This window comes from Phytophthora sojae (assembly GCF_000149755.1).
Source record: "Phytophthora sojae unplaced genomic scaffold PHYSOscaffold_8, whole genome shotgun sequence".
In the NCBI taxonomy this organism is placed as follows: domain Eukaryota; phylum Oomycota; class Peronosporomycetes; order Peronosporales; family Peronosporaceae; genus Phytophthora; species Phytophthora sojae.
This window is the reverse complement of record NW_009258122.1, coordinates 3,139,875-3,155,693: the sequence shown is the minus strand read 5'-3', so window position 1 is coordinate 3,155,693 and position 15,819 is coordinate 3,139,875. Positions and strand designations below refer to the sequence as shown.

Here is a 15,819-nt window from a genome sequence, read left to right as displayed (position 1 = left end):
GAGTTTGCGAGGGAAAATGTGTATTACGTCAACAGTCGTTGGTGGGAATTAGACAACTTTGAATGAAACGAAAGTCATACTTTAGGGAATGTAATGTTACTCTCTGGTACCTCCTATATTCATGACAACTTTGCTTGCAAATTAGGCCAACTATAGCCGGGCAAAGCTGTAGTAGAGAAGGTTTCACTGTGAAGCTTGCCTGAGGTTCAATCCACGCGTAGTAACTGTTGGAAAAGGTAGGGCGCCGCGGGGATTGAACTCACAACATACCTGTAGAACATAGCTCGTTAGACCGTTACACCATACAGGCCCCGGTCGTCGTCTGTTCGGGCTGGGACTTGACACTGTCTGATTGCATATTCCAACAGTAACAAGTTGCATGTTCGATAGAGGCCGGTGTCCTGTCAGTTCGCTCAAACCTGCTTTCTGTCGGCGAGCTCACCCACGAGCGGACTTTTATCATATTTATTGCCAATAATTGGGTCAATATGATATTGTATTGGAACCGGGGCGTCCAATAATAAAGATTTTAATTGGAAACCCCAATTATTTACTGTATTGCAATATTGTTTTCCGACCTCTGAATCGAAGAACCCTGTGATCAACTTATTTCAAGTCGGATTTGGATTCCCCGTCAATATTAATAGCTAGCGCAACAACTTAGTCCATTAATATTGTGGTACCTAGCAAAGTGAGCGTCCATTAAGCAATTAATTAACTTCTTCGTCTTCTAGTAGAGCGTCGAATGCTCTCAGGACGGCAGTGCCAGGGGATGAAGTACTATGGGCTGCACGCTTACTACCCTCGCCCATACTACTATTTACACCTACCACGACATGAACTGCCAGCTGAGCAAGCCTGAAGTGTTCCACACCTGAGGTATCCTGAAGATTTCGGTCGCAGAAGACAAATCCACACTCATCTCACGGTTCGTCTTAAAAAAATACTCGCTGTCGCACTTAGCGTTGTTGTGCGCCTCTCGGGCGCTCACTTAAGCAGGAGAAGCCCTTGGTGTGGGTAGAACAAGCGTGACAGCTATTACCCGGCACTAACAGTAGCTGTTAAGGATATAATCTCTACTGTTTGACACTCCAGTTGAGATTCATGAACACTCGCCAGTCGTCATCACTTTCGCTGCTGCCAGACATTGCCAGTCGTACCTACACCAAGTTTTAGCGCAGCCTTCTTCCCCATCGTCCTCCGCGCGGATAATGCACCTGCAGGCAGAGATGCCACATTGGACAAGCTCGACGTCACTCCTGAGCCCATCGACCACTACAGCAATGAAAGCTTGTCCCTCGCTGGGACCACTCCACGCTCGTTGATGAGCTGGTTGCCCCGTCACAGCCTGATCTATCAATTGTCACTGCTGAGGGTTTTCGTGCGAGGGATCGTCGAAACACAAAACTGTGGCTGCAAATTATACGCTCGATTCGTGCACTTATCGAGTTGCTTGTGGCTTGTTAGCGTACATTAGTGCCAACAGATAGTGCAATGCGAAACACGAACACGCTCGAGTGTACATGGTAGTAAAACCGATGACCGAAGTGAAAACCACCAGTACATGGAATGGCGCATTCGATTCACCAATACCTGGTACTGGCAGTGAAAGAGAAAAAAAAATAGCGGAGAGTGGTGTACAGATGAACTGCATGGCTTCGACACAGGATAACTTACTGCATAAAATAGCGGTAGCTAAACCTGATGAGCGAGTTAAAATTGTTGTTGACAACAACTTGTTGTTGTCCCCTGGATCCACTTGAAACACAGGTTTGGCAAGACCTTGCAAAGCTACGAGCGATTACTTTGCACCGAGCGAACGACACTTTCGGATCGAGGAACATCAAGCCTCCACACTAGTCGCTTATAGTCTTGCTACGACAGTCTATTAGTCGCCTGTGCGCTGATGGATAGTTCAGGCGTGGACAGGAGAAAACGCTGACCGCAGAGAACCATCACTGAATCGCATTCGTCTCCTCTCCACACTTTGTGCTCGACTAGAGGAGAAATGGGAAAGCGTTCAAGTGGGTCACCAGGGCAGCTACTCGATCGAGAGAATCGAAAGTCTGGGTCACTACTGCGAGACCAAGTCCACAATGCATGTGCTCGTGGTGTGTGCTTTAACCCCAGTGCCAGCTCTAGCGGCGGCGCTGATACTCGAATCACTCCCCCTTCTGGTACCCTCAAACGGGTGGGCTGCCAACTGGGTCTTCTGGATTCATTGGGCGGTCAACTACTAACGGCATGTTAGTGTTGAGACGACTCGTAGTCGGCCTCCCGCTCACCTTGTGGAAGATCATGATCATCTCGACGGGCGTGACGGCAGGATTCACAGGATTTGCGATCATGTTGGCAATTGTCGTGGGCTTTCCTGTTCCCTTTGTGATGCTGGTGGGCATTCCCAACGTCATTGTCATTGGTTTGATGCTGGTCTTCGTACTGGGTATAGCCCCCTTCCGAAGTTCATCCCCGTTCCGGCCAAATCTTGTCAAATTCCACAACTTTCTTGTTGCTCATGAGACGCTGGTGGCCGTTTATCCCCTGGTCAAAGTGCTCTACGCCTTTGTTCCAACAAGATATTAAGGGTTTACGATGCTTTTACTACCGCTCTGGAAGTCTGGAGCCAAGAACTATGTCGGACGCTCCATCCACGACATGGAGGACTACGTACCAGGCATTGTGGCCTTCAACGTCGACTACTTCAGCACGCTGTTCGTTTCTGTCTGCATGTACAGCTCGGGGTCTCTCACCGTGTCGGTATTGGCCATCTTCACAGACGTGCTGCTATCCGCTTTGGAGTTTCGAGAGGTCCGCAAGAACACCGACATCCTCTACAAGTCGCTGCAAGACCACAAGAACTGGCGCTACAACCACCTGATCCACCAGGAGAGCGAAAACCTGCTATCGTTGGCGCTTGAAGTTGCTCGGAATCCGGAGGCGCGCAACCTCCCGGGCGTCCGCCTGTGGGGTTATATTATAACCCGCACCCGCTCTCCAGTGACCGGTTTGAGGCTCTCAAGAGGCTGTAGACTCTGGAAGTGTATAGCATAGCACCACATCAGTCGACAAAAGCCAGACCATCTCCAATTTCACGCAAACAGCAACCTCGAAGTGTTTCCGTAGCGCCGGCCACCGTCGGACCCGTAGCAAATTCTCTAACAAACCCAGCCCTCGCACAAGCCTCTCGTTCAACCATAAATGCCATTTTCACGGGTGAAGCTGTTGATGGAGCTGACCGATCGAAGAGGCTGATTATCCAAGGCGTTCAACTCCTCTTTCACTGCGAATACCTCGTCTTGGTCGAGTACATTGAGTGCGTCGTCCCCATCGTGTTTGTGATCTAAAGTCGGTGCTCCAGCAGCTCCCGAACGTTGCATATTCTCCAGGTGGAGTTGACGGTTGGCGCAACAGTGCTGTGGGCAACATCATGATATTCGCGGCTCTGGAGTTTATCTCTTTTATCGCCTTGAAAGTGTTACTACAGCGCAAGTTCGCCTTTTCTCCGCTCTACCAACTCGTCTACGTGCTGGAGACGCAGGTTGAGCTTGTTCAAGTCGACATATTTCTCGCGACGTTGGTTTTGCTGCCATACGAGCTCGAACATTTCGGTAAGCACTTTATCATTCCTGCTTCCTATTCACAGGTCGAAGACCTGTGCTTGGCCCCGGCAAAAAACTTGTAACATTCCAAAACGGGGTACCAAACCGTGTCTCTCTTTCTTAATTGTAATGTTTAAGCTAATATCTGCCGGAATCGGGTACCCATCGATAAATGCTAAAATTTATGCACATTATTTACCAAAGGTTGATACTAATCGTTTATTATTGACCAAAACCTGCATTTAAACACTTACGGACGCTCTAGTACAGTATGAGAGCGTCATGGCTTCGCTGAAGGCGTATCAATTTGCGCCATAATCGACCAAGCTTAGCTGAAGATGAACAACATGACTTGTCTAGCTGCAGGCTGCATTTTTTTACATGTCAATTTGCTCAATACCCAATCACTCTTAGCCGAAGATGCCCAACCTCGTGTCTGTCGCCAAACCAATCAGCTCAACTCGACAGTGACACGAGCATCGATCGTTTGAACAAGACTTTTTCCCTGCGTTGAAGCACCCACCTCCAAGGAATTGGCCCATTATCGTATATCTCATTCCGCAATTTATCCCCCAAACCCTCAAGTTAAAAGTTTGTTTGTTTGCTTTGTTTTTGAATTGAGGATCATTATTGTCACTTAGCTAACATACTCAAGTTAAATGGTCAAGATCAGCGCACCATGCGTCTCTCCTTCGTCCCGCTACTGTAGCTCTCTCGTCTGATCGTTAGCACACAACATAGTACAAAAATGAGCACGGTACACCTTACCTGCAAAATGAATGAAATAGCTCTCTCGTTGCTGGCGCCAACGCAGCCATTGGACGCTGACCAGGGTGTTATGTCACCGATGGCCTCATCAGACCAGGCAATCTCAATTGGTGACTTTCGGTTCCTGAGAACCCACCACGATAAAGAAGAGCGGGGCTTGCTGGTTACCAGCCTCACAAAGGTTTGGTTGTGTTGAGGATATGTACTGATTCCCACGATAGTCACTATGGTTGAGGCGTGTGCGCGTATTGCAGAGTGGGTTGTTTGTCCTATGATGGCAGTGAGTGTGCCGGAGGTTTTCCCATAGCGGTGGAATTGTCCTAATGAGGTTGTCCACTACAAGACTCTTAGGAGTGCGACTACCCTGTAAGGCAGTTACATTAAGTACGAGAAAGAATGCTCAGTCGAAGAAATACACGTTGCCTTGTAGGTGGCCGTTGCTGCCTGGTCATCACTTCCGTGTTGCTGCTCGTGAGCTTCCAGGCCTGTCCAAAGCTGCAGTTCCCAACCGGTTATGAGCCCAAACATGCTCTAGCTGGAAGCTCACATACGACATGGTGCTGCTGCGTGCAAGATGAAGAAGCAGAGTCGAGGTCTGGGTTGGTTCTTCTTTGCGGAGCGGAGGATGAGGATACGGATGTGGCGGTTGCTCAATGGTGAAGACGCAAGTTTAATTGATGATAACAGCGACCGCAGGACAAGGGCTAATGACAGTGAAGAGCGTCGATGAGAAGACGTGTATACGTGCTGTGGTGAACAATATGATACGCAAGGAAGAGTTCAAGCGTGTGTTCGGATGGTCCAAGCGTTAGCAGATGCGAGTACTACCTTACAAGTGTGGTGGTGTATGCTGTCGACGACGCGAAGAAGCCGATGAGCTGTTACCATGCTAGACGACGACGCAAGCGACGTGCTCAGCTGAGGCGACGACGAGATGAAGAGCGTGTGGGAGACGCAGATTGTGTACGTGGAGATTGTCGACACTGGCAACAAGGTGAAGCAGACTTCGAGGCTCAAGAGATCGACTGTGGTGGAATGCGTGAGGAATCGAGCGCTGGTGCCCTCGACATTATTCGCGTGGGGCTTCAGACCCAGCGCTGGTGCTCTCGATGGTGAGTGACTGTGGCTTCAATATGGGCGTGAAGGCATTATGCCGGTGAAAAGCGAACGGCATGTGTCAGTGACAGGATGGCAGCTTGCCGACATAAAGTGCAGCGCCTCGGTGATGAAATAAAAGAATACCGGATGCAGTATGCAGTTCGGTGTAACTATTGCGGGGCGAGCTGATGGTTTTCCCACGCCCGATAGTTAATGTATCCAAACTATTGGTGCATGCAGTGATAGTGGTAAACTTCTGACCAGGTGTTGTTTATTTTTCCGCTTGTAGCTGGAAAACCACCCGCGTAGCACCAACGGCGGAATGACCAGTGGCGGGTGCAGATCATTAAGTAATTTGTGGTTTGCTGCTGATATGGTACTGGAGACAGAAGGCGCAGGACTGAAGTGCGTTTTGTCGTTGGAGGATGTGATATTGGTACAGCACGTTGTGGAAGGATCATATCATGCCCGCAATCGTGATCAGTGTGGCGTCATGGCTGTTGTCGTGGAGGATGCAGTGAGCGGAGAGTTATTGGTGTGCGTGAGGCTATGCTCTCTGGAAAGGGCAAATGCTAAGGTTGGTTGGCTACCCTCTTAAATGAGCGCCTGTGTGCTGACGCTGTGGCCTGCCTTGAAGATGAGATGTCGGACTTAGTCCGTAGCGCTAGGGTACAATGCAACTGCGATTAGTGTTGGAAAGGATTATGAGTTTGCGAACGCAGAGGCCAGAATGTATTGCGGCGAAGATGAAGGTGATTATGGTGGTCCACCATATCCATTGATGGACGCAGTCAAGTTCAGCGCAGTGACGGTGGACACCAGTGGCTATTTATGCTGGACGCGTCCGGTCCGCACAGTGACTACCTACCAAGAGCCAAGAGCAGCGAGAGAAGACGTGCTGCGGCTGTAATCCTATTCGCGAAGTAAATACGACGCGAGTGCACTTTGCGCAGATTACATCGAGATGATGAGAGGGCCGTTTTACCTCAAAGGAATTAGATCTCGTGTCTAGCTCGCGATGCGGCTGCGTCGGAATGACGAGTCTTCGCAAGATGAAGGTGTTAAGCGGCGTCGGAAGCTAAGTGGTCCGTTTTGCCGTGGTGATGGCAAGCGTGGTCGTGTGAACACTAGGGACCAAGATGATGGTTGCAGGACCCACCTGCCGTTGCGAGCTCCCAAGTGACGAAGGTGAACTGCAGGAAAGAATTGACAAGTTGATCTGCAAAGGTGGATATGAAGAACACAGCAGATACATGGGCGCCGAAACCTATCCAATTGATGGCTCCACGTAGCGTGACGCTACAGCATTTATTTCGTGAAGCAATGCTAGTTGCTATTATTGCAAGCGGCTAAAGTAACGTTCCGAAATGTTGTTGGACTGGTGTGGTCGAGGCCAGGAGTGGTTCATGTGGGATCTCATACTGAGCGATTGGTTCGTAAGACCAATAGAAGCACAGCAAACAGTGGGCGGTGCCCGGCACCGACTGCAAGACCGCCCGGTACAAAAGGAAGAAGGGATTTTGCTGAGCTGGCGTAGTTGACATGGTCGAGCGCTGTCAAGATTTGTGAATACTTGGTCAGGTGGGGCCGAGTCCGGGCCTTCGCTCGCGCGATCAGCGGATGCAGAAGAAATAATGCGCGATCAACGGATGCAGAATAAATGATGTTGTGAAGCGATCAGCTATGGAGCTGTGGATACCGTGAGGGGCAGATACTATGCGAGATGCCAGGTCCGGTGGTGAGAGAGGTCTAGGCCTGGTGGGGCTCTGAACTCGTTCCTGAGAGATGAAGTGACAGGAGTAGCGAAGCAGCGGGCGGCGCGTGGCACCGACTGCAGCCAGCCATCATCACCGCTGCTTGATGGACTGGCGAGGAGTGAATGCCAAATAAGTCTGGCATTGAAATGTGACGATGTCGCGATAAGCTAGCTTGAAGTTGAAGTAACTTGAGCACGCGGCACATGCAGAGGACAAGATCGACTGCCTCGCTAAGATTGCGATATCAATGCACTTAGTGGCCTATGAGTTCCCGTGAACCAAAATATGCAGATGCTGCGCGTGGTGTCGGTTGCATTGACCAATGCTAGCTACTCGGTGAAAGTGCTAACAACCAGAGAATGCAGTAAGTGGTGTGTGACACCGACTGCAACATGGCCAGTGTCTAAGCCTCACGCGATGAAAGGCGAACTTGACGCAGCAGTGAAGTAGTGAACGGACTCACTCGCGAAGATTCACATCGGGATACGGATATGTGTCAAGGCTGGATATAATTCGCCATGTGCAGAAAGCGTGGGTGACAGCTACATGTAGAGTGCTGATCCACGAGCGAACATTGCCAGCGGACCACCTAAGGGTGAGTTGAACGCGCTGAGCAATATCGTCGTGTGAGACAGCGAGCGTTGGGTACGCAAACAAAAAGAACGGCGGGCGGTGTTTGACACCGGCCGTAGTGCGACCACTAACTACAACTGTGGCTGGTGCTTGACACCAGCAGTAAGATGTGGGCAGAGAGGCACACATACAGAGAGGACATGTGCGAGGCACTGATCGAGCTGTGGGCGGTGTTTGACACCGGCAGTCTTATTAGCACTGGTGTTGACGAATACCAGCCAGTGGACCACTTCTAAGGCTGTGAGTTGTCAGTGGACCTTGAATGCGAGCGGGCTGAAACGAATGCGCTACGCGAAATCGATGCTCATGAAATATGCACGAATGAGTTGAAAGTGTAGCAGTGGGTGGTGCATGGCACCAGCTGCAGAGCGAGAACGCGAGCGACACCTTGCGAAGTGTTGCAGCAGTGGGTGGTGCAAGACACCAACTGCACTGTGAGTGTAATGTTTGATGAGGTCTCCGATGGAGTACCGATTGCCTCGATGAGAGTGCATCCTACGAAATGATTGAAGGAGCCTTGTATGGCGCCTCGCCGCACCTGCTAGAGAGCTTCTGATGTTTTTAAAGAAAGAATTGTTGATTGAGCTCACGAGGAGCTGAGGCATGTCATGCCCAAGCAAGGGATGTTGGCAATGAGATATGGCTTTTATCCCGAAGGGTTTTGCCAGATGACGGAAAATGTGATCGTGTGTGTGAGAGTTGGCGGAAGAAAGATGACGTCGTTCATTAGACCGATTGCAGCAGTGGGCGGTGTTCGAAACCGGGTGTAGTACTGCGGTAACAACTGCGAAAAATGCCAGCCACACAGTGAACTCGTTGATCAGTCGATCGATCACCACTAGCTTCTCGAGCTCCAACGTGAAGGGCTTAACAGCGTTCGTTAGCTGAGTTGCAGAGAAGGCGTAGCGTGGGCATGCAAGCATTTAGTCTACCCGCTGTGATGGAATAGGTGCAGATGAGCTGCCAAGGTGTCCAAAAGTACTGCAGAAAGTTACCACAGACGTGGATGCTGCAGAAGGCACTGTGTGGTTAGACCTGAAAGATGAATGGCTGATAACTTCATATGGAGGTGATACTGGCTTAGAGCCGGAATATGCAAACGCAAGCGGCACAGCAAAACGCTGGTGCAAAGGAAGAAGGTCAGGGAGGACCAAGCGCCAACGTGGCAACCAGTAGGTGGGGCTGTTGAGGATATGTACTGATTCCCACGATAGTCACTATGGTTGAGGCGTGTGCGCGTATTGCAGAGTGGGTTGTTTGTCCTATGATGGCAGTGAGTGTGCCGGAGGTTTTCCCATAGCGGTGGAATTGTCCTAATGAGGTTGTCCACCACAAGACTCTTAGGAGTGCGACTACCCTGTAAGGCAGTTACATTAAGTACGAGAAAGAATGCTCAGTCGAAGAAATACACGTTGCCTTGTAGGTGGCCGTTGCTGCCTGGTCATCACTTCCGTGTTGCTGCTCGTGAGCTTCCAGGCCTGTCCAAAGCTGCAGTTCCCAACAGGCTGAAACATCATTTCCGTATCGATACACTTCGATGTGCACAACTATTTGTTCTCTGAGCGGATAGCTTAGAGCCAGCGTCATTTATTGTCAGACCATCAGTTTACTACATTCGGTACATTTTAATATGAACTAGAGTATCCAAAATCTCATGGTATTACCGGTATAAAGCAGCGCAGCGTCCGGATCGATGCTTTTGACGTGGTTTTGGATTTGGAATAAAACTTAAGCAAAATAAAATGTGCGGTTTAATTCACACCCACCATTACGATGCATACTGTGGTACTGTGCGACGTTGGGGCTCATGCAGGCTGCGGAATCCAAAACGGAGTGCGCATGGCGCGACAGTAGTGTATGCAGTGTCCGGACGTCGCACCACAGTAGTATGCGTAGTGTTTTCTGGACGTCGCATCATACTGTATACCCGTATCTACATTGATATAGACGGACAAGTCCATGGTGGTGCACTTTAGAGTGCTCGATTAGATGGGCGTGATGTTTGCTGCAGCAAGAACCTAAGTAAAGTAATATGAACGCATGGCGCAGCGAAATTAGCGCCAATTTGCACCGCGTACTTTATAACTGCAGTAACGTGTAAACTGCAGATGTAGTTCGTAAAAATAGAGGTATTTTACTAGGTGCGGCTCGCGAAGAAGTCTCGTTGGATGACATTATACTGGGTTGCAACAACTCACGCACCGTGGAGTACTGTAGACCTTGACAGTTTTCTTCCTGATCGTGGGGTGAGCAAAAAAAAAGATAGTAACAGAAATAGCGATAACAATATCAGTTTCAAAGTCAGTAACTAATAGCGGTTGCAGTAGCGGTGGCATTGACAGTAGGGCAGTTGCAGCGGTAGCTGACAGTGATCGTGACGCAAGCGAACAATTCCAATAGCAATATACCGAATAAAAATTATTGTGCCTTTCACTTATTCTGCCGTGATAATTCTGGCATAACTCTAATCCGTTATCGACCTTAATTATGCCGCGAGTTAGCTAATTCCCATGTTAATTCCGGGTGGCCGAATTAGGAGCGGCGATGGTGAGGCCGACTCAAGGTGGTATATGCTAATCCAGCCTTCGTTATTAATAGGCGGAAACAGAGCGATTGGCGGTTTCCTATCCGCCAATCCATGCCATTCTGTTCGTATCTCCGTCGATTAGCTGATCGCGGATGTTAGGGGAAGCGCTCACAATCTTAGGCATAATTAGCACTAAATAAGCGTTGATCACCCTTTTATGACTCTAATTCCGCCTGAATTAACAGCTCACCCACCAAAATACGTGAAAGACACAACGGCAAGCTACTAGCCCAGGTTTTGCAAAACAGGTCTGGCGACAGGTATTGTCCAGGGATAATTTATCCCGTTTTTTATTACCGTCATTTCAGCTTTTGCCTCACAGCCACCAATTCGAAGGGGCCAGCTCCAGCCACGTGGCATTCGACGTGCGGCGGCTGCTCGGCCCTGGAGATCCCAGCATCATGGCGCGCACCCCCAAGACGGCCCATATCAAGGCGCAGATGGCCGAGCGGGCGCGGCAGGAGGAGGAGGCACGCAGGAAGGTGACCAGCGCGCGCACCAGATCGCAGCGATCACAGGCGCTTCAGGATGTCCGCGACTCACGGGCCACGCAGTTCGGCCCTCATGCGACTGCAGAAGGCGACTCATCCACTGGCGATGAAGAGGAGAAAGCGGCCGAAGAGGAAGAAGATGTCGCAGAAGAAGAGGAAGAAGAAGATGATGAAGAGGAAGAAGACGCCGAAGATGCAGACGAAGAGGGAGAAGATGCAGACGAAGAGGAAGACGGAGATGAAGAGGTTGAAGAAGATGAAGAAGAGGACGCGCAGTAGAAGAAAAAGAAGAAAGCAGCTACCAAGGGCGGGCAGCGCCAAGGGAAGTAGCGCACCGTTTCCGACGTTGAAGACGAGGACCTGGTGCACGTTCTAGCGTTCAAGGCCCAGCATGACTCGTGGCCCCTGCTTGATGTCAGCCTACAGGAGTACATGGATGCGACACGACAGAAGATCGTCATCGAGGAGGTCATCAACGTGGCTCGCCGCAACGCAGACTTGCGTAAGCAGGTCCGCTTCCGAGGGCTTCCTGACACAGAAATTCCTCTCGTGCCCGACGAGTGGGAGCCCTATCAGCGGAAGTACATATGCACACACGGCTGGAAGGAGCGTGAGAGATCGACGGGGAAGAGGACGTCGCACAAGCTCCGCCGCACTGAGTGTCCGTTCCAGATGCTTGCACAAATCGTCCTTCGCCGAGATGGAAAGTTGGGCATCGTCATGAAGCGAGAAGTCTACAGCCACAACCACCCCATTTCCGACGACATCTACAGGTCTTACCCAGGTATTCGCCAGGTTCCTGCCGAGTCTCCGCTCATGCCCGGAATCGAGCTCCTGGTCGACACCCAAGCCAGCACTTCCTTCTTATCTGCCACTTTCATGTCATCAAGTGGCTTCATGAAACCATCAAGAAATCGCAGACCTATGGAGCCTACGAAGCAGAAGTTTTGGCGCAGATGAAGCACACCATCACGAACATGACATACTCCAGAACTGAGGAAGACTATGTGCGGCATCGGGATGAGTTCAAGAGTCTGGCCTCGCGGAATGGCCGTGTGGAGCTATGGGAGTATTTCGACAAGAACTGGAATGCGTGCCGAGAGATGTGGGTGATGGCATACCGTGTCAGTTTGCCACACTTCGGCAATCACACGAATAATCGTGTCGAGAGCCTATTCGGTAAGCTGAAGCGAAAGCTGAAAGGCCATCTAACTATGCGCGCTAGTCTGGAGGTGCTTCTGGAATATCAGCGCCGTAAAGAAGAAGCCTATCGGTCCAAGGTCGGGATGCCGGGTACCCTGAGAGACGCCTCGTACCCTGAGGAGTTGAACGTCGCTCTGGGCATGACCACGAGGTGGGTAGCAGCTGCTCTGAAGACACAATTTGACATTGCTACGAACCCCGGGGTTGTCGATACCTACGCTTTCAAGGACAATGGCGCTACGATCACCGTACAAAGCGAGGAGAACGGGTATCTCCTCGAGAAGGAAGGCAGGGTGTGCGACTGTGAGTTTTCGCAGACTATGAAGCTTCCGTGCAGACATGCAATGTCTACAGAAAAGTGTGTGGAAGCCCCTTCATCATCCCATTCTCTTTCATTTCGTCCAGGTATGTCCATTTTTTCTATGAGTATTGACCAGGTGTTATCCAGGTATCTCGTTTTACCCATGTATTGACCAAGTTTTTACCATGTTTTGTTATTGATGTGCATGAATAGGTGGTTTGGACAGAATCGCATCTCGCAACAGGACTTGATGGAGGTGGAAAATCCGTTCGTTGCTAAGCTCTACAAAGGGCATCCAGCTGCGAGCGCTGGCAGTTTGAGTGAAGCCGAGAAGTATCGGCGTTCGCAGCAGGCGTTTGGTCGAATCAGCAGCGAGCTTGTCCGGTGCGATGACACTGTGTTCGAGTCTGCGATGAAGCAGATTGATAAGTGGTGATACGACTTACGTCAAGGGAAGTTTCCGCTGGTGCAAGCTGATGCAGACTTCGTCGACGATTCGGGCCCCGATCGGGTTGGCGCTAGTGGTGGCGGGGCCAACAGTATTAGCAGTGATAGCCACGGAGGTGGTGGAGGTAGCCCAGGAACGGGGGGTACGAATGATCGTCCTAGTGCTTCTGGTGGAGAGGATGCAGCTCACGAAAAAGGACCAGATGATGACGAAGACGAACCCCCGACACAAGTGACAGCCTCCGCCCAGGAATCGGTGCAGCCAGGCAAAGGATCAAAGGTTCGACTGACAAACAAGAGGCGTGTCGGTCGACCACGGTTGAATCGTGCTCAGATGAGAGAGAAGGCAGCATTGGCGCTGAAAGAATACAACAATGGAATGAAACTCAGAGCTCTACTACGAGATAAGGACTTACGGAAGTGGCAGCAACGCTGGAATTGATTAAGCCATGTGTCCGCGAGCTCAGCTCGGTTTTGGCTACGCATGAAACAAAGAAGAAATGGGACGGAAAATCAATCCAGTGGATGTCGGACACGGAATATATTTGCGAGGTTGTGCGCTTCCGACTACCGGAGTCCGTCGTTGAAGACGCTCTAGCTAAACTGAGAGGTGGTTTGGCAAAAGGGGAGGAGATTGAGCTGGACAGTGATGGAGGGGTGACACGCGAAACGGAAGGTTACGTGGTCGCCATTGAGAAAGTTGGCAGATGTACCCGGGTGCAGTTAGAAGCGATGCAGTCGCTGTGGAATTGGCAGGCTACATGCCGGAATGCGGTACTGTGTTGCACATGGCTAAGCCAAGACGTGAAAGGTATCGTAGCGGACCCCGCCCCCCCTGGGCTGTTACTTGGCAAAGTACTCGAGTGCTGGCCATACACATCGCTACATGGCTTTGGCTTTGACCTGACCTACGCAGACCTTTTCTGCTTCAGAGACTCCGCTTGGCTGAACGACAACGCCTTGCGGGCGTTTACCGTGTTTCTGTCTACTTACAAGAACAACGTGACGGTGATGGTTCCTCCTCTTAAGAAGGGTAAGATGGGGAAGCACATACTCGCACCAACGTCGCTGGACGAGGTTGCTAGTGGTATTGAGGCGCATACTTTTGTATTTATGCCGGTCAATTTTGGTGGAGTTCATTGGGGATGCATCGTAGTGAACCGTGAAGCGCGGCTAGTGAAGACGTATGACAGCATGGGTGGGAAGAGAAACAAGAAACGGCTTAAGAAGATGGCAAGCGAGCTCCTTGCAGGCCCCCTTGAGGATGAAGCTTACAGCGACATCGAAGTGACGGAGCCGAAGCAGACAGATGGCGATAGCTGCGGGGTGTTTGCGTGCCGTCTATTGTGGACGTGCGTTGACAGCGAAGTGCCAAGTGATGTGTCTTCCAGTGGCGTCACCAAGCTGCGTTGGGCAATGCTGCACAAGATCACCACGATGAAGCGTAGCTAGACAGTGAGTAGCAGCGAGAAGTGCATCTTATGGATAATACATGGACAACTTTTGTTTGCAACCTGTAAGAAACCTGTACGAGTAGATGGGTACACAATGATTGTTTTGAAGCCATTATCATGTCGTGTGGTTCCGATCGATACCAATCGACGCCACTTCGACTTTTTGCCGAGTAGTGCACACATGAGTTTTCCAGGTTTTCATACCTGCAAACTACCTGGACACTGAAACAAGAAATGAATGGCTAGAATGCATCCGACACAGTCTGTAGGCCGTCATTTTCACTTTTCCTCAAGTACTACGCACATGAGTTTTCCAGGTTTTTAACCTGGACATTAACTGTTCTAGTAATTTAACCATCCTTGTTTAAATTACTTTCATCTGATAACGCTCATAATTCATATACCTGGATATAACCTGAGGCATCACCTGGACAATACCTGCAGAATCAGAAATCTGAGTATTTTTCTAACCTGGGAAACCTGGGCGCGTAGGCTGTCCAAGACACAATACGTCATATTGATATTACTTACGCAGCAATACAAGTCACACACATTATTTGGAAAAGAGGAGAGTGATTTACAAGGGTCTAGAGGACGATAAGATCATCGATAATGTTTGGATCGCGTCGTTTTCACCACGGTGGACGGCGATATTCAGATGGCATCTACTTATAAATTTAGTTTGAGCAAGCCGTGAAATGCCCCGTGATATTATGCAGCAAGCCAAGCAGTATGGAGTAGATTTTGGCAGTCTTTCTCAGGCATGAAAAAGAAAGCAGGAGCAATATCATTACAGTGCCATTATCGATGCTGGAGATCGTAGTTGTAGCGTAAATAACAACGGTAGCGGTAGTGGCAGCATATAATAAACAGTCGCAGTAGCGATAGCAGCAGATACGAACAAGCAATATCAATGATGTTGTCAACATCACAATTCAGTATTATATTGAATTGGTAAAATTGCTTGACAGTAAAAATGATTTAAATATGACGATAACCAAAGCTAATTATTATACTGATTAAATATTTCAATTGCATGCGCCTTGACTGTGTTTTTGAATACCCTGAAATCGTACGAGCCAATAATACAAATTTCAATATGGCGCTTGCCAATAACACATATTTTCGTCATATTAATTGACAATTTTCATATTGAAATTTTTTTATTCATACCCCTGGTCAACATCAATTATAATAGTATGAAAATTTAAGTTTCTTGTAGTAATATGAATCGTTTCAATAGTACTCACAAAAATATTGGTGATAATGTTAATAACAGTAACAAGTGCAGACTGGCGCTGAGGCGCGGCGCGTCCTAACCGTTTTAGTAGCAAAAAACACAAAATTGTTCGGTCCGCTTAGAGACCCGCACGCGAAGCGCGCCCCAGTTCAATTACGCATTCTCGGGCAGATGCTGCGGCTGCGAAGCAGGCTTTTAAGGATTAAAAACAAAAGAACTTTGGGATTTACTCAATTATTAT

The 15,819-nt window shown here is 49.6% G+C and overlaps 1 protein-coding gene across 1 annotated transcript; it reads left to right on the top strand.

The window, feature by feature from the left end:
* Positions 1-4,278: 4,278 nt before the first annotated feature.
* Positions 4,279-15,771, top strand: PHYSODRAFT_287328 (hypothetical protein; the record flags this gene model as incomplete). The annotated part of the gene is made up of 4 exons (XM_009535764.1): positions 4,279-4,549; positions 4,663-4,667; positions 9,360-9,409; positions 15,727-15,771. Coding segments are annotated over exons 1-4 (275 nt in total), but the record flags the coding sequence as incomplete, so codon positions are not given.
* Positions 15,772-15,819: the final 48 nt, after the last annotated feature.